This window comes from Cricetulus griseus, chromosome 4 (genome assembly GCF_003668045.3).
Source record: "Cricetulus griseus strain 17A/GY chromosome 4, alternate assembly CriGri-PICRH-1.0, whole genome shotgun sequence".
Taxonomy (NCBI): domain Eukaryota; kingdom Metazoa; phylum Chordata; class Mammalia; order Rodentia; family Cricetidae; genus Cricetulus; species Cricetulus griseus.
Window position 1 is genome coordinate 1,998,405 of NC_048597.1, and position 20,738 is coordinate 2,019,142.

At 53.6% G+C, this 20,738-nt stretch overlaps 1 protein-coding gene across 1 annotated transcript in view; it reads left to right on the top strand.

Moving 5' to 3' along the window:
* The window catches only part of Psmg1 (proteasome assembly chaperone 1), a 20,904-nt gene extending 10,230 nt beyond the window's left edge, over positions 1-10,674 (top strand). The window contains exon 7 of the mRNA XM_027415686.2: positions 10,494-10,674. Within this exon, the coding sequence (XP_027271487.1) occupies positions 10,494-10,568 (75 nt within the window). The 3' untranslated portion in view covers positions 10,569-10,674. The remainder of the gene's footprint in view (positions 1-10,493) is intronic.
* The last annotated feature ends 10,064 nt before the right edge of the window (positions 10,675-20,738 follow it).

A 20,738-nucleotide genomic window follows, 5' to 3' on the forward strand; every position in this document is an offset into this window, starting at 1 on the left:
GTGTGTGTGAGGTGTGGGCGTGTGTGGGTGTGAGGTGTGGGTATGTGTGAGGTGTGGGCATGTGTGAGGTGTGGGTGTGTGTGAGGTGTGAGTGTGTGTGAGGTGTGGGTGTGTGTGAGGTGTGGGCGCGTGTGGGTGTGAGGTGTGGGTATGTGTGAGGTGTGTGTGAGGTGTGGGCATGTGAGGTGTGGGTGTGTGTGAGGTGTGGGTGTGTGTGAGGTGTGGGAGGTGTGGGTGTGTGTGAGGTGTGTGTGAGGTGTGGGTGTGTGTGAGGTGTGGGCGTGTGTGGGTGTGAGGTGTGGGTATGTGTGAGGTGTGGGTATGTGTGAGGTGTGGGTGTGTGTGAGGTGTGTGTGTGTGAGGTGTGGGTGTGTGTGAGGTGTGGGTGTGGGTGTGAGGTGTGTGTGAGGTGTGGGCGTGTGTGTGTGTGTGTGAGGTGTGTGTGAGGTGTGGGTGTGTGTGAGGTGTGGGTGTGTGTGAGGTGTGGGTGTGTGTGAGGTGTGTGTGAGGTGTGGGTGTGTGTGAGGTGTGGGCATGTGTGAGGTGTGGGTGTGTGTGAGGTGTGAGTGTGTGTGAGGTGTGGGTGTGTGTGAGGTGTGGGCGCGTGTGGGTGTGAGGTGTGGGTATGTGTGAGGTGTGTGTGAGGTGTGGGCATGTGAGGTGTGTGTCTCCCTCTCTTGCTCTTTATCTTGTTCTTTGAAACCTGGAACGTGTGGATGGGCCAGGCTGACTCGCCTGGTTCCCAGGAGTCATTCTATCTCTGCTTCTCAGCGCTGGGGTTACAGGTGCTTGTCAGTGTGTCTGGCTTTTACATGGGCTCTGGAGATCTCAACTCGGGTCCTCATGTTCTCAGGACACCTCACTAAACCATCTCCCTGATGACCTCAGTGCCATCTTTTTTTTTTTTTTTTTTTTTTTTTTTTTTTGGTCTTTTGAGACAGGGTTTCTCTGTAGCTTTTCTCTCTGGAGCCTGTCCTAGAACTCACTCTGTAGACCAGGCTGGCCTTGAACACACAGAGATCCTCCTGCCTCTGCCTCCCGAGTGCTGGGATTAAAGGCGTGCGCCACCACCACTAAATACAGTGGGCCTGAGTTAATGCATGGCTTATGGGAGTTATGTTGGAACCTTGTTTTGTGGCCTTCACCTGGGGGCAGCTCCCTAGATAGGAGGAGGCGCCAGCTTGTGATGGCGGGCACACACTGGGAAGCATGTAGAGTGGCATGCTTGGCGGGAACAAGAAGTCACCTGTAGGGAGGAGAGGTCCCTGTAACTGGCTTCAGGAGGTGGATGATGTTAGTGGTGAGGAGTGGGCAGAGAGACAGAGTGCAGGACTCGAAGAGAGCGTTAGCCCCGTGTGCAGGCTGTGAGAGGTGGTGTGAGGAGAGCGTGAGCCCTGAGTGCAGGCTGTGAGGTGGTGTGAGGAGAGCGTGAGCCCTGAGTGCAGGCTGTGAGAGGTGGTGTGAGGAGAGTGTGAGCCCTGAGTGCAGGCTGTGAGGTGGTGTGAGGAGAGCATGAGCCCTGAGTGCAGGCTGTGAGAGGTGGTGTGAGGAGAGCGTGAGCCCTGAGTGCAGGCTGTGAGGTGGTGTGAGGAGAGTGTGAGCCCTGAGTGCAGGCTGTGAGGTGATGTGAGGAGAGCGTGAGCCCTGAGTGCAGGCTGTGAGAGGTGGTGTGAGGAGAGCGTGAGCCCTGAGTGCAGGCTGTGAGATGTGGTGTGAGGAGAGCATGAGCCCTGAGTGCAGGCTGTGAGAGGTGGTGTGAGGAGAGCGTGAGCCCTGAGTGCAGGCTGTGAGGTGGTGTGAGGAGAGTGTGAGCCCTGAGTGCAGGCTGTGAGGTGATGTGAGGAGAGCGTGAGCCCTGAGTGCAGGCTGTGAGAGGTGGTGTGAAGAGAGCGTGAGCCCTGAGTGCAGGCTGTGAGGTGGTGTGAGGAGAGTGTGAGCCCTGAGTACAGGCTGTGAGGTGATGTGAGGAGAGCGTGAGCCCTGAGTGCAGGCTGTGAGATGTGGTGTGAGGAGAGCGTGAACCCTGAGTGCAGGCTGTGAGAGGTGGTGTGAGGAGAGCGTGAGCCCTGAGTGCAGGCTGTGAGGTGGTGTGAGGAGAGTGTGAGCCCTGAGTGCAGGCTGTGAGGTGATGTGAGGAGAGCGTGAGCCCTGAGTGCAGGCTGTGAGAGGTGGTGTGAGGAGAGCGTGAGCCCTGAGTGCAGGCTGTGAGGTGGTGTGAGGAGAGCGTGAGCCATGAGTGCAGGCTGTGAGAGGTGGTGTGAAGAGAGCGTGAGCCCTGAGTGCAGGCTGTGAGGTGGTGTGAGGAGAGTGTGAGCCCTGAGTACAGGCTGTGAGGTGATGTGAGGAGAGCGTGAGCCCTGAGTGCAGGCTGTGAGATGTGGTGTGAGGAGAGCGTGAACCCTGAGTGCAGGCTGTGAGAGGTGGTGTGAGGAGAGCGTGAGCCCTGAGTGCAGGCTGTGAGGTGGTGTGAGGAGAGCGTGAGCCCTGAGTGTAGGCTGTGAGAGGTGGTGTGAGGAGAGCGTGAGCCCTGAGTGCAGGCTGTGAGAGGTGGTGTGAGGAGAGCGTGAGCCCTGAGTGCAGGCTGTGAGAGGTGGTGTGAGGAGAGCGTGAGCCCTGAGTGCAGGCTGTGAGGTGGTGTGAGGAGAGCGTGAGCCCTGAGTGCAGGCTGTGAGATGTGGTGTGAGGAGAGCATGAGCCCTGAGTGCAGGCTGTGAGAGGTGGTGTGAGGAGAGCGTGAGCCCTGAGTGCAGGGTGTGAGAGGTGGTGTGAGGAGAGTGTGAGCCCTGAGTGCAGGCTGTGAGAGGTGGTGTGAGGAGAGCGTGAGCCCTGAGTGCAGGCTGTGAGAGGTGGTGTGAGGAGAGCGTGAGCCCTGAGTGCAGGCTGTGAGAGGTGGTGTGAGGAGAGCGTGAGCCCTGAGTGCAGGGTGTGAGAGGTGGTGTGAGGAGAGTGTGAGCCCTGAGTGCAGGCTGTGAGAGGTGGTGTGAGGAGAGCGTGAGCCCTGAGTGAGGCTGTGAGAGGTGGTGTGAAGAGAGCGTGAGCCCTGAGTGCAGGCTGTGAGAGGTGGTGTGAGGAGAGCGTGAGCCATGAGTGTAGGCTGTGAGAGGTGGTGTGAGGAGAGTGTGAGCCCTGAGTGCAGGCTGTGAGAGGTGGTGTGAGGAGAGTGTGAGCCCTGAGTGCAGGCTGTGAGAGGTGGTGTGAGGAGAGCGTGAGCCCTGAGTGCAGGCTGTGAGGTGGTGTGAGGAGAGCGTGAGCCCTGAGTGAGGCTGTGAGAGGTGGTGTGAGGAGAGCGTGAGCCCTGAGTGCAGGCTGTGAGAGGTGGTGTGAGGAGAGCGTGAGCCCTGAGTGCAGGCTGTGAGAGGTGGTGTGAGGAGAGCGTGAGCCCTGAGTGCAGGCTGTGAGAGGTGGTGTGAGGAGAGCGTGAGCCCTGAGTGCAGGCTGTGAGAGGTGGTGTGAGGAGAGCGTGAGCCCTGAGTGCAGGGTGTGAGAGGTGGTGTGAGGAGAGTGTGAGCCCTGAGTGCAGGCTGTGAGAGGTGGTGTGAGGAGAGCGTGAGCCCTGAGTGTAGGCTGTGAGAGGTGGTGTGAAGAGAGCGTGAGCCCTGAGTGCAGGCTGTGAGAGGTGGTGTGAGGAGAGCGTGAGCCATGAGTGTAGGCTGTGAGAGGTGGTGTGAGGAGAGTGTGAGCCCTGAGTGCAGGCTGTGAGAGGTGGTGTGAGGAGAGTGTGAGCCCTGAGTGCAGGCTGTGAGGTGGTGTGAGGAGAGCGTGAGCCCTGAGTGCAGGCTGTGAGAGGTGGTGTGAGGAGAGCGTGAGCCCTGAGTGAGGCTGTGAGAGGTGGTGTGAGGAGAGCGTGAGCCCTGAGTGCAGGCTGTGAGAGGTGGTGTGAGGAGAGCGTGAGCCCTGAGTGCAGGCTGTGAGAGGTGGTGTGAGGAGAGCGTGAGCCCTGAGTGCAGGCTGTGAGAGGTGGTGTGAGGAGAGCGTGAGCCCTGAGTGCAGGCTGTGAGAGGTGGTGTGAGGAGAGCGTGAGCCCTGAGTGCAGGCTGTGAGAGGTGGTGTGAGGAGAGCGTGAGCCCTGTGTGGGCTGTGAGAGGTGGTGTGAGGAGAGTGTGAGCCCTGAGTGCAGGCTGTGAGAGGTGGTGTGAGGAGAGTGTGAGCCCTGAGTGCAGGCTGTGAGGTGGTGTGAGGAGAGCGTGAGCCCTGAGTGCAGGCTGTGAGAGGTGGTGTGAGGAGAGCGTGAGCCCTGAGTGCAGGCTGTGAGGTGGTGTGAGGAGAGTGTGTGAGTGCAGGCTGTGAGAGCGTGAGCCCTGAGTGCAGGCTGTGAGAGGTGGTGTGAGGAGAGCGTGAGCCCTGAGTGCAGGCTGTGAGGTGGTGTGAGGAGAGCATGAGCCCTGAGTGCAGGCTGTGAGAGGTGGTGTGAGGAGAGCGTGAGCCCTGAGTGCAGGCTGTGAGGTGGTGTGAGGAGAGTGTGAGCCCTGAGTGCAGGCTGTGAGGCGTGAGCCCTGAGTGCAGGCTGTGAGAGGTGGTGTGAGAGAGCGTGAGCCCTGAGTGCAGGCTGTGAGGTGGTGTGAGGAGAGTGTGAGCCCTGAGTGGCTGTGAGGCGTGAGCCCTGAGTGCAGGCTGTGAGATGTGGTGTGAGGAGAGCGTGAACCCTGAGTGCAGGCTGTGAGAGGTGGTGTGAGGAGAGCGTGAGCCCTGAGTGCAGGCTGTGAGGTGGTGTGAGGAGAGCGTGAGCCCTGAGTGTAGGCTGTGAGAGGTGGTGTGAGGAGAGCGTGAGCCCTGAGTGCAGGCTGTGAGAGGTGGTGTGAGGAGAGCGTGAGCCCTGAGTGCAGGCTGTGAGAGGTGGTGTGAGGAGAGCGTGAGCCCTGAGTGCAGGCTGTGAGAGGAGAGCGTGAGCCCTGAGTGCAGGCTGTGAGAGTGGTGTGAGGAGAGCATGAGCCCTGAGTGCAGGCTGTGAGAGGTGGTGTGAGGAGAGCGTGAGCCCTGAGTGCAGGGTGTGAGAGGTGGTGTGAGGAGAGTGTGAGCCCTGAGTGCAGGCTGTGAGAGGTGGTGTGAGGAGAGCGTGAGCCCTGAGTGTAGGCTGTGAGAGGTGGTGTGAAGAGAGCGTGAGCCCTGAGTGCAGGCTGTGAGAGGTGGTGTGAGGAGAGCGTGAGCCATGAGTGTAGGCTGTGAGAGGTGGTGTGAGGAGAGTGTGAGCCCTGAGTGCAGGCTGTGAGAGGTGGTGTGAGGAGAGTGTGAGCCCTGAGTGCAGGCTGTGAGAGGTGGTGTGAGGAGAGCGTGAGCCCTGAGTGCAGGCTGAGTGCAGAGGTGGTGTGAGGAGAGCTGTGAGAGGTGGTGTGAGGAGAGTGTGAGTGCAGGCTGTGAGAGGTGGTGTGAGGAGAGCGTGAGAGGTGCCCTGGCTGTGAGAGGTGGTGTGAGGAGAGTGTGAGCCCTGAGTGCAGGCTGTGAGAGGTGGTGTGAGGAGAGTGTGAGCCCTGAGTGCAGGCTGTGAGAGGTGGTGTGAGGAGAGTGTGAGTGCAGGCTGTGAGAGGTGGTGTGAGGAGAGTGTGAGCGTGAGTGCCCTGGCTGTGAGAGGTGGTGTGAGGAGAGTGTGAGCCCTGAGTGCAGGCTGTGAGAGGTGGTGTGAGGAGAGCGTGAGCCCTGAGTGCAGGCTGTGAGAGGTGGTGTGAGGAGAGTGTGAGCCCTGAGTGAGAGAGGTGGTGTGAGGAGAGCGTGTGAGTGCAGGCTGTGAGAGGTGGTGTGAGGAGAGTGTGAGCCCTGAGTGCAGGCTGTGAGAGGTGGTGTGAGGAGAGTGTGAGCCCTGAGTGCAGGCTGTGAGAGGTGGTGTGAGGAGAGTGTGAGCCCTGAGTGCAGGCTGTGAGAGGTGGTGTGAGGAGAGTGTGAGCCCTGAGTGCAGGCTGTGAGAGGTGGTGTGAGGAGAGTGTGAGCCCTGAGTGCAGGCTGTGAGAGGTGGTGTGAGGAGAGTGTGAGCCCTGAGTGCAGGCTGTGAGAGGTGGTGTGAGGAGAGCGTGAGCCCTGAGTGCAGGCTGTGAGAGGTGGTGTGAGGAGAGTGTGAGCCCTGAGTGCAGGCTGTGAGAGGTGGTGTGAGGAGAGTGTGAGCCCTGAGTGCAGGCTGTGAGAGGTGGTGTGAGGAGAGCGTGAGCCCTGAGTGCAGGCTGTGAGAGGTGGTGTGAGGAGAGCGTGAGCCCTGAGTGCAGGCTGTGAGAGGTGGTGTGAGGAGAGTGTGAGCCCTGAGTGCAGGCTGTGAGAGGTGGTGTGAGGAGAGTGTGAGCCCTGAGTGCAGGCTGTGAGAGGTGGTGTGAGGAGAGCGTGAGTGTGTGAGGCTGAGTGAGAGGTGGTGTGAGGAGAGTGTGAGCCCTGAGTGCAGGCTGTGAGAGGTGGTGTGAGGAGAGTGTGAGCCCTGAGTGCAGGCTGTGAGAGGTGGTGTGAGGAGAGTGTGAGCCCTGAGTGCAGGCTGTGTGAGAGAGTGGTGTGAGGAGAGTGTGAGCCCTGAGTGCAGGCTGTGAGAGGTGGTGTGAGGAGAGTGTGAGCCCTGAGTGCAGGCTGTGAGGGTGGTGTGAGGAGAGCTGAGTGAGTGCAGGCTGTGAGAGGTGGTGTGAGGAGAGCGTGAGCCCTGAGTGCAGGCTGTGAGGTGGTGTGAGGAGAGTGTGAGCCCTGAGTGCAGGCTGTGAGGTGATGTGAGGAGAGCGTGAGCCCTGAGTGCAGGCTGTGAGAGGTGGTGTGAGGAGAGCGTGAGCCCTGAGTGCAGGCTGTGAGAGGTGGTGTGAGGAGAGCGTGAGCCCTGAGTGCAGGCTGTGAGAGGTGGTGTGAGGAGAGCGTGAGCCCTGAGTGCAGGCTGTGAGGTGGTGTGAGGAGAGTGTGAGCCCTGAGTGCAGGCTGTGAGGTGGTGTGAGGAGAGCGTGAGCCCTGAGTGCAGGCTGTGAGAGGTGGTGTGAAGAGAGCGTGAGCCCTGAGTGCAGGCTGTGAGGTGGTGTGAGGAGAGTGTGAGCCCTGAGTACAGGCTGTGAGGTGATGTGAGGAGAGCGTGAGCCCTGAGTGCAGGCTGTGAGATGTGGTGTGAGGAGAGCGTGAACCCTGAGTGCAGGCTGTGAGAGGTGGTGTGAGGAGAGCGTGAGCCCTGAGTGCAGGCTGTGAGGTGGTGTGAGGAGAGCGTGAGCCCTGAGTGTAGGCTGTGAGAGGTGGTGTGAGGAGAGCGTGAGCCCTGAGTGCAGGCTGTGAGAGGTGGTGTGAGGAGAGCGTGAGCCCTGAGTGCAGGCTGTGAGAGGTGGTGTGAGGAGAGCGTGAGCCCTGAGTGCAGGCTGTGAGGTGGTGTGAGGAGAGCGTGAGCCCTGAGTGCAGGCTGTGAGATGTGGTGTGAGGAGAGCATGAGCCCTGAGTGCAGGCTGTGAGAGGTGGTGTGAGGAGAGCGTGAGCCCTGAGTGCAGGGTGTGAGAGGTGGTGTGAGGAGAGTGTGAGCCCTGAGTGCAGGCTGTGAGAGGTGGTGTGAGGAGAGCGTGAGCCCTGAGTGTAGGCTGTGAGAGGTGGTGTGAAGAGAGCGTGAGCCCTGAGTGCAGGCTGTGAGAGGTGGTGTGAGGAGAGCGTGAGCCATGAGTGTAGGCTGTGAGAGGTGGTGTGAGGAGAGTGTGAGCCCTGAGTGCAGGCTGTGAGAGGTGGTGTGAGGAGAGTGTGAGCCCTGAGTGCAGGCTGTGAGAGGTGGTGTGAGGAGAGCGTGAGCCCTGTGTGGGCTGTGAGAGGTGGTGTGAGGAGAGTGTGAGCCCTGAGTGCAGGCTGTGAGAGGTGGTGTGAGGAGAGTGTGAGCCCTGAGTGCAGGCTGTGAGAGGTGGTGTGAGGAGAGCGTGAGCCCTGAGTGCAGGCTGTGAGAGGTGGTGTGAGGAGAGTGTGAGCGTGGGCTGTGAGAGGTGGTGTGAGGAGAGTGTGAGCCCTGAGTGCAGGCTGTGAGAGGTGGTGTGAGGAGAGTGTGAGCCCTGAGTGCAGGCTGTGAGAGGTGGTGTGAGGAGAGCGTGAGCCCTGAGTGCAGGCTGTGAGAGGTGGTGTGAGGAGAGTGTGAGCCCCCATTTGTGGGCTGTGAGAGGTGGTGTGAGGAGAGTGTGAGCCCCCATGTGTGGGCTGTGAGAGGTGGTGTGAGGAGAGTGTGAGCCCTGAGTGCAGGCTGTGAGAGGTGGTGTGAGGAGAGCGTGAGCCCTGAGTGCAGGCTGTGAGAGGTGGTGTGAGGAGAGTGTGAGCCCTGAGTGTAGGCTGTGAGAGGTGGTGTGAGGAGAGCGTGAGCCCTGAGTGCAGGCTGTGAGAGGTGGTGTGAGGAGAGTGTGAGCCCTGAGTGCAGGCTGTGAGAGGTGGTGTGAGGAGAGTGTGAGCCCTGAGTGCAGGCTGTGAGAGGTGGTGTGAGGAGAGTGTGAGCCCTGAGTGCAGGCTGTGAGAGGTGGTGTGAGGAGAGTGTGAGCCCTGAGTGCAGGCTGTGAGAGGTGGTGTGAGGAGAGTGTGAGCCCTGAGTGCAGGCTGTGAGAGGTGGTGTGAGGAGAGTGTGAGCCCTGAGTGCAGGCTGTGAGAGGTGGTGTGAGGAGAGCGTGAGCCCTGAGTGCAGGCTGTGAGAGGTGGTGTGAGGAGAGTGTGAGCCCTGAGTGCAGGCTGTGAGAGGTGGTGTGAGGAGAGTGTGAGCCCTGAGTGCAGGCTGTGAGAGGTGGTGTGAGGAGAGTGTGAGCCCTGAGTGCAGGCTGTGAGAGGTGGTGTGAGGAGAGCGTGAGCCCTGAGTGCAGGCTGTGAGAGGTGGTGTGAGGAGAGTGTGAGCCCTGAGTGCAGGCTGTGAGAGGTGGTGTGAGGAGAGTGTGAGCCCTGAGTGCAGGCTGTGAGAGGTGGTGTGAGGAGAGCGTGAGCCCTGAGTGCAGGCTGTGAGAGGTGGTGTGAGGAGAGCGTGAGCCCTGAGTGCAGGCTGTGAGGTGGTGTGAGGAGAGTGTGAGCCCTGAGTACAGGCTGTGAGGTGGTGTGAGGAGAGCGTGAGCCCTGAGTGCAGGCTGTGAGAGGTGGTGTGAAGAGAGCGTGAGCCCTGAGTGTAGGCTGTGAGGTGGTGTGAGGAGAGCGTGAGCCCTGAGTGCAGGCTGTGAGAGGTGGTGTGAGGAGAGTGTGAGCCCTGAGTGCAGGCTGTGAGAGGTGGTGTGAGGAGAGCGTGAGCCCTGAGTGCAGGCTGTGAGAGGTGGTGTGAAGAGAGCGTGAGCCCTGAGTGTAGGCTGTGAGGTGGTGTGAGGAGAGCGTGAGCCCTGAGTGTAGGCTGTGAGAGGTGGTGTGAGGAGAGCGTGAGCCCTGAGTGCAGGGTGTGAGAGGTGGTGTGAGGAGAGCGTGAGCCCTGAGTGCAGGCTGTGAGAGGTGGTGTGAGGAGAGCGTGAGCCCTGAGTGCAGGGTGTGAGAGGTGGTGTGAGGAGAGTGTGAGCCCTGAGTGCAGGGTGTGAGAGGTGGTGTGAGGAGAGTGTGAGCCCTGAGTGCAGGCTGTGAGAGGTGGTGTGAGGAGAGCGTGAGCCCTGAGTGCAGGGTGTGAGAGGTGGTGTGAGGAGAGTGTGAGCCCTGAGTGTAGGCTGTGAGAGGTGGTGTGAGGAGAGCGTGAGCCCTGAGTGCAGGCTGTGAGAGGTGGTGTGAGGAGAGTGTGAGCCCTGAGTGTAGGCTGTGAGAGGTGGTGTGAGGAGAGTGTGAGCCCTGAGTGCAGGCTGTGAGAGGTGGTGTGAGGAGAGTGTGAGCCCTGAGTGCAGGCTGTGAGAGGTGGTGTGAGGAGAGTGTGAGCCCTGAGTGCAGGCTGTGAGAGGTGGTGTGAGGAGAGCGTGAGCCCTGAGTGCAGGCTGAGTGCAGGTGTGTGGTGTGAGGAGAGCGTGAGCCCTGAGTGCAGGCTGTGAGAGGTGGTGTGAGGAGAGCGTGAGCCCTGAGTGCAGGCTGTGAGGTGGTGTGAGGAGAGCATGAGCCCTGAGTGCAGGCTGTGAGAGGTGTGTGCTGAAGGTCAGTAGAGTTGGAGGCTTTGGCCAAGGGAAGGTGTTCTTGTTTGATTTCTGTTACTGTGATAAAATATTCTGACCAAGAGCGACTTTGGGAAGAAAGGATTTCCTGGGCTTATGATTCCGGGTCACTCTCTATCATGGAGGGAAGTCAGGGCAGGAAGTCAAGCAGAAACTGAAGCAGGAACAGTGGAGTGATGCTGGCTGTTGCTTCACTTACAGGCTTATGCTCAGCTATCTTCCTTATGCAGCCCAGAGCACTGTCCAGGGAATGGAGCTGCCCAGAGAGAGCTGGTTCTTCTACATCCATATCAATCAGACAGGCCCTCACAGCCATACCACAGGCTAGTCCACCTGGGCAGATCCTCTCTTGAAACTCAGCTGACTTAAGCTGTGTCCAGCTGGCCAGGCCAGTGGTGCTCTGAACTCTTCACTGTTTATCTTTTGTGTGAGCTAGGGGAAAGGCAGCTCACGCTTGGTGCCATTCTTCTCTGCTGTGAGTGCATTTGGTGACAGCCTTTCTTCTCTTTCCAGAACATTCCCGAAAGCACAGAAATACTGAAGAAATTGATGACAACAAATGAGATTCAGAGCAACATTTACACGTGACCGCAAAGGCCTGCCCGTTCCAGGGGCAGCCACTACTGTTTTGTACTTTACTCTGGCTTGGGGGTGTGATAAACCAATAAAAATTAAAGAGACAATTGTAAATTTATTTTTTTCTTTTTTTTTTTTTGTGGGGGGGAGGTTTTCAAGACAGGATTTCTCTGTGGCTTTGGAGGCTGCCCTGGAACTCACTCTTGTAGACCAGGCTGGTCTCGAACTCACAGAGATCTGCCTGCCTCTGCCTCCCGAGTGCTGGGATTAAAGGTGTGCGCCACCACTGCCTGCCTTTATTTTTTCCTTAATGGTGACATGTCTACAATTGAAATACTAATGAGCCACTACTTTTTTTTGTTATCCAATAGGTGGGACTATTTTTTGGTCATTTTCTTTCTTTAAAATATTTTTTAAAAAACATTTATTCTTATTTTATGTATATGAGTATTTCCTCTGCATGTATGTCTGTGTCCTATGTGTATGCAGTGTGCACTGAGGCCTGAAGAGAGTGTCAGATCCATGAAACTGGAGTTACTGATGGTTTGAGTCACTGTGTGGGTGCCAGGAATGGAACCCTGGTCTTCTGGAAGAGCAGCCAGTGCTTTAACTTCTGAGTCTTCTCTCCAGCCTCCCTCCTCCCTCCCTCCCTCCTCCTCCCTCCCTCCCTCCCTTCCTCTCCCCCCCTTTCTTCTTTTTAAAGGCAATATAAATTTTTGAAAAGCTCTAGACAATATTGGAAAGGATAGTTAGGTACAAAAAATTTAGTACCTGTGGATGTTGGTCCCTGGATCTGCAGTCCTATAGTTCTTGGTTATTCTGTGAATAATAATTGGTGCTGAGTTAACACAGGTGTGTCATATTTGCTCAAAGTGAAACAGAAATGTGTGTCCTTTTCAGTCAGTGCAGCGCTGGCCATTGAAATGATGTTGACTGACGTGGTCTTCAAACTACTCTGTGTATTTTATGGACTCTCAGTGTATCTGACCCCTTGGACACATGTTCTTGCCTGACTTCAGAAGTCTCCAGAATTGGTTTTCTGCTGTGCTAATTTCCAGGCTGTGGCAGAAGGCTCTGCAGAGCTTGTTCAGAATTCCAGGTTCCTGGCTCAGAAGCAGGGCAGGGCAGGTCAGGCGAGTGCTCTTGGCAGATCGGTCCTGAAGACTAAGACAGACTGAAGGTCAGAGAGCCCCAGCTGTTGATGGCTGTGTGCCTGTTTGCCTGCCTGGACCTGGACCCGAACCTGCTATTTCCTATTCTCAGATCCACAGCAGCCACTGCCCCCCCCCCCAAGTACTGGGTCAGTTCATTATCTTACCATTACAGACTTCCAGCCCCCTTCTGAAATGTTTTAACCTCTGCTACAGCCTCTTTAACTAATACTCATTCTATAAACCACATACATGCATATAGACATACTCACGTGTTTTGAATATTATGTTGACTGGTGCTGTGAGAGTTAATATTGCTAATTAGAGTGGAATAAAAGAATCTGCATCCACCTCCGCAAAGTTACTGACAATTTGCTGTTGTCAAAATAATTGAAACTCCGGAATCTTGAGTATTTCTGTGTTAGTTTGGTTTCTGTTGCTGTTTTTTTTTTTTTTTTTTTTTTTTTTTTTTTTTTAGATATATTTGTTATCACTGTTCTGTCTGCATGTCTGTCTGCATGCCAGAAGAGGGCGTCAGATCTCATTACAGATGGTTGTGAGCCACCACTGAACTCTCAGGACTGCTGGAAGAGCAGACAGTGCGCTTTCTTAACCGCTGAGCCATCTCTCCAGCCCCCTCTATTGCTGTGTGTGTGTGTGTGTGTGTGTGTGTGTGTGTGTGTGTGTGTGTGTGTGTGTGTGTGTGTGTTTTCCCCGAGACAGGGTTTCTCTGTGTAGCTTTGGAGCCTATCCTGGCACTCGCTTTGTAGACCAGGCTGGCCTCAAACTCACAGAGATCTGCCTGCCTCTGCCTCCCTAGTGCTGGGATTAAAGGCGAGCGCCACCAACGCCCGGCTTATTGCTGTTTTTAACACCATGAACAGAAGCAACTTGGGAGAGGGGAGGATTTATTTGGCTTACATATCAGTCACTGTCCATCACTGGAGGATACCAAGGTAAGAACTGAGGCCGAAGTTTGAGCAGAGGTTATATAACATCCAACTGCAATTTCCCCTCCCTCCCCACCCCCCAGCCTCTCTTCCCCACCTCTCCTTCCCCTCCCTTCATCCCGCCTCAGAAAAGAGCCAGTCTCCCTTGGACACCAACCAAACAGCATAATAAGAGCAGGCATAGACTACCACATGCCGGCTGGATGAGGCAACCCATGGCTATCCCACCCCGTGGTTCAGTCTTGCCAGGTAGCACATGAATTCACAGCTGGACACAGGAATCCTAACCCCTAATCTGGGGCCTGTTAGTGGGTGAGCCTCTAGCGAGTCACCTGAACCTCATTGTTTCCTTTTATAAAATGAAGGCTAGTCTATTGGATAAGCTAGGATGTAAGATTTTTATCTACCAAATATTTATATTTGTACATAACTTTTGCCAGCAACTCTCACAGCTTTGGAACTGACCTGACTGAAGCAATGGAGAATGAAGAATTGATAGACACAGAGAGTTGGGTTGTTCACTCTGATGTAGATGTACCAGCAGCCCAGAAACCCAGCCCTTTTATTATATACAGCGGAATGAGGGAGGGGGTGGGTTAGTTAATTCTGTAAGGGGTGTCTCAGTGAGGGACGGTCTCGGGCTGCGGTCATCTGGGACGAGGAAGCTGTCATTGACCTTCAGCAATCACTGTCAGCATCTGTACTCAGACCTGGGCATGGCTATGCCTGTGAATGCTCACTCTTTCCTGCAGGGATGCATTAGTGCCCCACACCTCCCCGTGTTTTGTTTCACAGTGCTCCCAGTGAAGCTTGACTTAGGGCTGTGCTGGCTGCTTTCATATCAGCTTGACACAGCTTTTGAGAGAAGGAAGCTTCAACTGAGAAAATGCCTCTGTAAGATCAGGTTGCAGCCCAAACGTGTAGGGCGTTTTCTTAATTAGTGATTGATGGGTGAGGGCCTACCCCATGGTTGGTGGTACCATCGCTGGGCTGGTGGTTCTGGATTCTATAAGGAAGCGGCCTGAGCAAGCCAGGAAGCAGCTCCCCTCGGCGGCCTCTGCATCAGCTCCTACCTTCCGGTTCCTGCCCCGTTTGAGTTCCTGTCCTGGCTTCCTTCATTAATGAACAGTGCTGTGGAGGTGTCAGCCGAATAAACCATTTCCTCCCCAACTTGCTGTTTGGTCGTGATGTTTGTCACAGCAACAGTAACCCTAAGACAAGTGCTCACCCTTTTTTTCGGCTTCCTGACTGTGACTGCAATGTGACCAGCCACTTCACACCTGCCCTGAAGCCGTTCCTTCCCGTCAGGATGGGCTGAACCAAGCCGTGAGCCCAGATAAATACTTGAGGTATTTTGTCCTAGTGACAGAAAAGTAAGTACTTTAGGTGTGTGAGTGAGGATGTCCGGAGCTTGGGTACCAGTGGCAGACATCCCACTGCCATGGGGTTGGAGGCGATGGGAGAGCCTGCCTAAGCTGCATGTAACTTTCCAGTTACCTGATGACAAAGCCCATTCATTGTCTTTGAGAATCATTCTGTTCCCTGTGATCTCTTACTAAAAACATCCATGGTTTCCCACACAGCAGACAGAGGGAGCTTGCAGAGTGCAGAGCTGACTCACTCACTTCACAGCCTGAGTCCTCCGGTGGCTTTCTGTTCTCTACATCATTGGACCTGAGGGCCTCCCTCAGTCCTCTCAGAGGCTGGCACTGCATGGAAGTCAGGTGATTTCCCTCAGCAGAAAACATGCACGAACTCACCATACCTCTTTTTAATTAGTTAACTAATTAATGTTTTTATGTGTGAGTGCTCTGTCTACATGTACACATGCATGCCAGAAGAGGGCATCGGATCCCATTGTAGATGGTTGTGAACTACCCTGAATTGAACCCAGGACCTTCGGGAAGAGCAGCCAGCGCTCTTAGCCTCTGAGCCATCTCTCCGGCTCCCTCACCACACTTCTTAAAGATAGTCATCTCAAACCACTGGGAAAATGACCAAGGATAGGGTAATAGCTTTTAAAGGAAGAAGCTGTAGTGGTGGGGGCGTATGGTGTTTGCAAGCATCCTATTGGGAGGCACTGTGAGAAACTCAGGAAGAAAAATGTATTTTGTTTTCAACCTGTTTTTTTTTTTTTAACGATTTTTATGTATTTATGGAGATGGAGCTGAGGTTACAAATGTCTAATCCTGGTTTGTTCTTCCTGGTGCTGTACCTCCAACCTGAAGCTTCTCAAGAGACCACCAGAGGTTCCTCTGCAGAAAAAAAAAAAAACAAAAACAAAACAAAAAACCCAAAACAGTACAAAACAAAACAAACAAGTTTCTGTGTCAAGAGCCAGGGTGAAAAGGGCTGGAGAGATGGCTCAGTGGTTAAGAGCACTGGCTGCTCTTCCTGAGGGTCTGAGTTCAGTTCCCAGCAACCATGGCGTGGCTCACAGCCATCTGTAGTGGGATCTGGTGCCCTCTTCTGGTGTCAGACCATCTGCCCCAGGGCTGAGAAAGTCCCAGGACTACCTCTGCCTGTGCAGGGACCTCAGGTGTGCAGAGTCCCAGCCCAACACATGGCACATGTAGATGACACAGCCCGCGCTGAGACACTTGTCAGTTTTCAGAGACCCCACGAATGCCATCTCTTGTTACAGCAGAACAAATCCATCAGGTGGGATTTCCAGGCGGGAAGGAATTTACACCTTGGACATTGCCCGGTTCTGGCTCCTGGGACTGGGGTGAGAGCTGGGATGGAGAGACTCTGTTGCCTCATCAGCAGCCCACATTTCGTTGAGTGCTACTGTGAATGAACTCTGTGGTGAATGTTTGATGACAGTGTCCTTAAATCAAACTCTTTCCCACTCAGAAATGATATTTCACATAAATGTTCCCCTCAGGCATACAAGGGTGATAAAAAGTGCAAAGCGAACAAGTCATGTTACTATAGGCCACCAGGCAGACCCCCCAACTTACAGAGGGTGAGTGAAGATTGGTCACAAGGGGGCAGTGTTGCTCAACCAAGTGTTTTCCCCAGGCCTGTCCAGTCTGAGCATGACTCATCTCGCCAAATGTCCGACTGTATTAATATTCCACAACCACCCATAAACAATTAGAGACACACTAATTGTTAACGTTAATGAGAAAGGCAGGTTGACGGCTGATGCAGAATGAAAATTTGGACTTGTGCCAGTTAAGCCACACTGTGAGTTATGAGCTCACAAGGGGATGCTGAGGCAGATTGTCCTTTTGGGTAAGAGATTTATCAAGAGAGTTATAAACACCACAGAAATAGAGTAGCATGGTGGGAGCTCTGAGGAGAGTACAGGCCCATGGGGGTGAAGTGGAGGAGTCTTCTTACAGGCACACACACACACACACACACACACACACACACACACACACACACACACAGGTCTTCCGCCATGTCATGATGAGCCTGTTGTATGTGCTTGAAGTCAGACTGTCTCTGAATCCCAGGCAATGTGGGAGGGCACAGAAGTGTCTATTGTGGGAGAGTGTTGCCTGCAGCCTCCAATTGCTTAGGTAAATTTCTTCTGGGGATGGAGAAATTCAGAACCCTTGTCAGACTCCCTCATGAGTGCCTGTGACTCCACTGTAGCAGTGGGAGCTTCAAAGTCAGCTATGACGTTGGAAGGAGAAGAGGTTGCTGCAGGTAAATATGACCCAAGTAGCCCTGAGCTCATACTTCCAGAGTAAGACTACCACGGAGGGGAAAGCAGGATGGCAGGATGGCTGTAGCTGTGGTGACAGGAGTGTCGCACTGCATCTCAGCCAGGACTTCAACCCATGGATGAAGCTGTCCGCATTCAGGGTGGATCTTCTCTTCTCTGTTAAGACTCTCTGGAAACGCCCCCATAGACATCCTCCAACATATGTCTCCTTGGTGATTCTAAATCTATAGTCAAGTCAATAACATGAATCACCACAGCACAGGAGGGGCAGCCGGCGTGGGGCAGACTGTAGCAAATTCTCTATGGAGAAGGTGTTATGTTTTTTGTTTAAATTAGATATAAAGAAAAAGAGGAAAAGATGAGACATGTTAACTAGTTTATTATAGGCCCAGCAGAGTAGGAGACTAAAGAGAGAAGAGGAACAGGGGTAATGGCTGACCGCCATGGCTGGTCACCATAGAGAGGCAGAGAGAGCGCTTAGGTGGGAGAAGAGAGAGCGAAGCAGAAGCAGAGAGAGAGAGAGTAAAGAGTAAAAAAGAGAGAGCAGCAGGGGAGTTGGGACTTTTAAAGGGAAGACTGCACATGCACACTGAGGTTCCACGAATGTCCAGAGTCCTCAGCAGGCCATAATGCGTGGCGGGTGACGTGGTGATGTCGTAGCACATTTTCCTGTGTGTGCCCTTACTGTTGTCAGGGGGCAGGGTCTGTCTCTTAAAGAGATATTGCCGATCAGTATTAAAGCCTGAACCTTTCAGGAGGTGACTACACTAAATGATGAGGAAGCCTTCTACTGGAAAAAAAGGGACTCTAGGGCAGCCAGAGCACAGAGGGAAGACTCCTGGGTTCACAGCATCTTAAAGGCATGTCTTGTTGGAAGCCAATGCCCTGACTTCAAGTTGAAGCTGAGCTTCACTGAACATGATAACGAGCAAACACACTCTACTCTGCCTTGCTCTGCAAGTGGCAGCACATCTGTTATAACCTGGCTTGCACTTTAAGACCACTGTTGAGATTTTCTGCTCAAGAAATCATTTTCAAAACACTACTGCCAATCAACAAAGCACTAGTCCTCCAAGGGCTTGTGTGGTGGTTTGAATAAGAATGGCCCCCATGGGCTCATGTAGTTGGATGCTTATTAGTCACCAGGGATTGGAACTCTTTGATAGGATTAGAAGGATTAGGAGGTGTGGCCTCGTTGGAGAACATGTGTCACTGTGGTGTCGCTCACTCTGCCTGGATCAGGAATAAGCTCTCAGCTCCTTCTCTAACACATGCCTGCCATGTATGCCGTGCTCCCTGCTACGGTGATAATGGACTGTCTTAGGGTTTCTATTGCCGTAGAGAGACATCATGATCTCAGCAGCTGTTGTAAAGGAAAACATTTAATTGAGGTGGCTCTCTCACAGTTCAGAGGTTCTGTCTGGTAGAATCATGGTGGGACATGGTTTGCAGGCGGTTGTGGTGCTGGAGAGGTAGCTGGGAGTTCTATACCTCGCAGGCAACAGGAAGTGAACCGGGACACGGGCAGTACCTTGAGCATATATGAGAACTCAAAGCCCACCTCCACAGTGACACACTTCCACCAACAAAGCCACACCTCCTAATAGTGCCACTCCCTTTGGGGACCATTTTCTTTCAAAGCACCACATGGACTAAGCCTCTGAAACTGTAAACAAGCCCCCATTAAATGCTTTCTTTCACAAGAGTTGCTTTGGTCATGGTGTCTCTTCACAGCAACTGAACAGTCGTTAAGACAGCTTGGATGGAGGCTGTACAATGAGATAGAGGCTGTTTCCATGTCTGGTAACACGATAACCTCCATAGATCAAGGGGCCAGTGCACATGCCTGTGCTGTTGTTTAGGGAATGTATCTTGTAAGGCGTAGACAGTGACTTCGCTGGAGGGCCCAGGCAATACAAACTAGAAGCCCCTGGTTAAGAATTCTCTGTCCTATATGCCATCAAGAGTGCTTGTGGTTGACGGGCGGTCAGGATATCATCACTAACTGAAGTTGGAGAAGTCGCTACCTCATGGACTCCACCTTTGAGACAAAGATGCTTCTACTTGGACTGTACCCCATATCCCACAGTTACGCTAACATGTGCACGTACGTGGATGTGTGCACATGCCATATTTGTGCTGATGCTCCTACACGAGTAATTGGTTACTCTGGCATTATTATTCACAATGGCCAATAAACAATGCCTAATCCAGCACCTTGGTGGTTTGAATGCCCCCCATAGACTCAGTCCCCAGCTGGTGGTGTCATTCAGGTAGATCTAGGAGGAAGTACTCAATAGGGGTGGGCTTTGTGGCTTCAAAGCCAGGTGCTATTCCAGTTTGTTTTTTCTGGGTCATGGGGCAGTCCTGGGCTGTGTGGACTCCCACCAGGTCTGCAGTCGCCTTCTGTTAGAGATGCCATCTTGCTGCCACAAAATCAAGAACATTCTAGAAGGTCAGTGGCCCCTGTGTAGGCACATGTGACTCTTTCCTTCCAGGGATATTTACAGATTGTGGCCGAATCCTCAGAAGAGCATCTGTATACGGTCACAAGCCAGGAGCGTGTGGGAGACGTTTCTGGAAGTGGAAGCATTCAGTCAAAGACCATGAATGCATTTAAGGCTTGGGATTAAAAAGCATACAGTCATAGGGAACGTGCAGTCCTGTGTGCACAAACCCTCTGGTGACCTATCCCTCAGGGTGAGAGACTTGCTGGACTGAGGTGAATCATGCCACAGCAGGAAGCATCTATCCCTGGGGTCCATGCCTGGGGACTGTCGGGGAGGGCTGTCTCCTTCCAAGCATGGGGCCTTCACTCCTTCCCTGGACACAACCCTGCTGGACCTGACATAAACTGGGAGGGTCACACAGGGTCCAGCGCCTTGAAGCGTCGGCTAGACGTGTCCAACATTTGCCATATTATCATCTACAGAATCCATAATTGAGAGCCACATGATGGACTTAACAAAAAAACATAAAACCCCTCATAATGTTTTGGGTAGGTTTATGATTTCTCGCTGGGCCATAGTCATAGGTGTCCCCAGCCACGTTCACAGGTGTCCTTGTCTGCATGTGAAGCTGGCGGTTGGATGCTCTCATCTGACTTTGCCTGTCACCCTAACCCACTAAGTCCCCTATTAGCCATATCCTTGTGTCCCACTTTACTGTTCGAAGCTCCCCCCCCCCACGACACAAGAATCCTGGTATTGTGTTTTTTTCCTCTTTGCTTCCCATATCACTGCCTGCCTGCTTGTCAGACTTTCACTGTTGTGGGCTGTGTTTTTTGGGGCTGTGGTTGGGATCAACCAAGCAGACCTGGGTCCATTCCTGAGTGGATGAGGGAAAGGCTAGCTAAGAGAGTTAAGAGTCAGAGATACAGAATAGCTGTCAGGAGGGCAGGTTCAGTCCATGCTGAATGCCTTTACTTCATTCATACGCCATCTTATATATTCAACCAAAGGTGAGGACAAAAGGCAGAAGACTTGAGGACAAAAGGCAGAAGACTTCTATTACCATATATAAGGGGCAAAGAGTCATTACTTACCTTAATCTTTCAGGTACTCTGTAGTTGCATTTACCACCCTGCCTTCTGGGTGAGAATAAACTCCCCTGGGCCCAAGTGTATTGTTATTTAGATAGGAGACATTCACCACCAAGGCCAGGACATCCTGCAGCCACTAAGCTAATAGGAGTGGTTTGAGCTCTCTGAACTCCAGGCAAGATAGAGTGGACTCCCATTTATGGGTCCTGTCCCTTTACTTAACAACAAACCTTTCTCCAGCAGCCTGCCATGAGTCCCTCTACCTCTACCTCAGGGTCTGCTGCTGGGGACTGGCCCATGGCAGCAAAAACCTAATGTTTTCTTCTTTGAGAGAGACTTTCATGCAGCTAGCTGAACTTCTGACCTTCCTGTCGTCACCTTCCAGGAACTGGGTTTACTGGCAGGTGCTACCACCCCAGTTTGTGTATGCCGGATTGAACCAATGGCTTCGGGCACGCCAGGCAAGCGCTCTACTGACTGAGATGTATTCCCAGCCTGGAAACCTAATATTTTTGACTTGTTAATTTTAAAAACATATTTTTGGATGAAATGTGTACAGAGCCTTACTCATTTAGTCTCTTTCTGGGATTCGTTTTCTTTTTTTTCTTGTGGCCACATTAAACCATCCAAGGATTTCCTCAAAAGAGCTTTGTGGGGCAAATTCTCTGAAATGATAAATGTGTGAGAGTAGCACTATTACTCCATCGTGTGAAATAATTTGATTTATGCTTGCTTTAGGTCAAAATGCTTTTCTTTCAAAATATGCATTTCTTTATAGTTCCTTTTTTTTTTTTTTTTAACATCCTGTTGACATTGAGAGGCCCAGTGAAAAAATCTCATTTTCACCTTTTTGTCGGT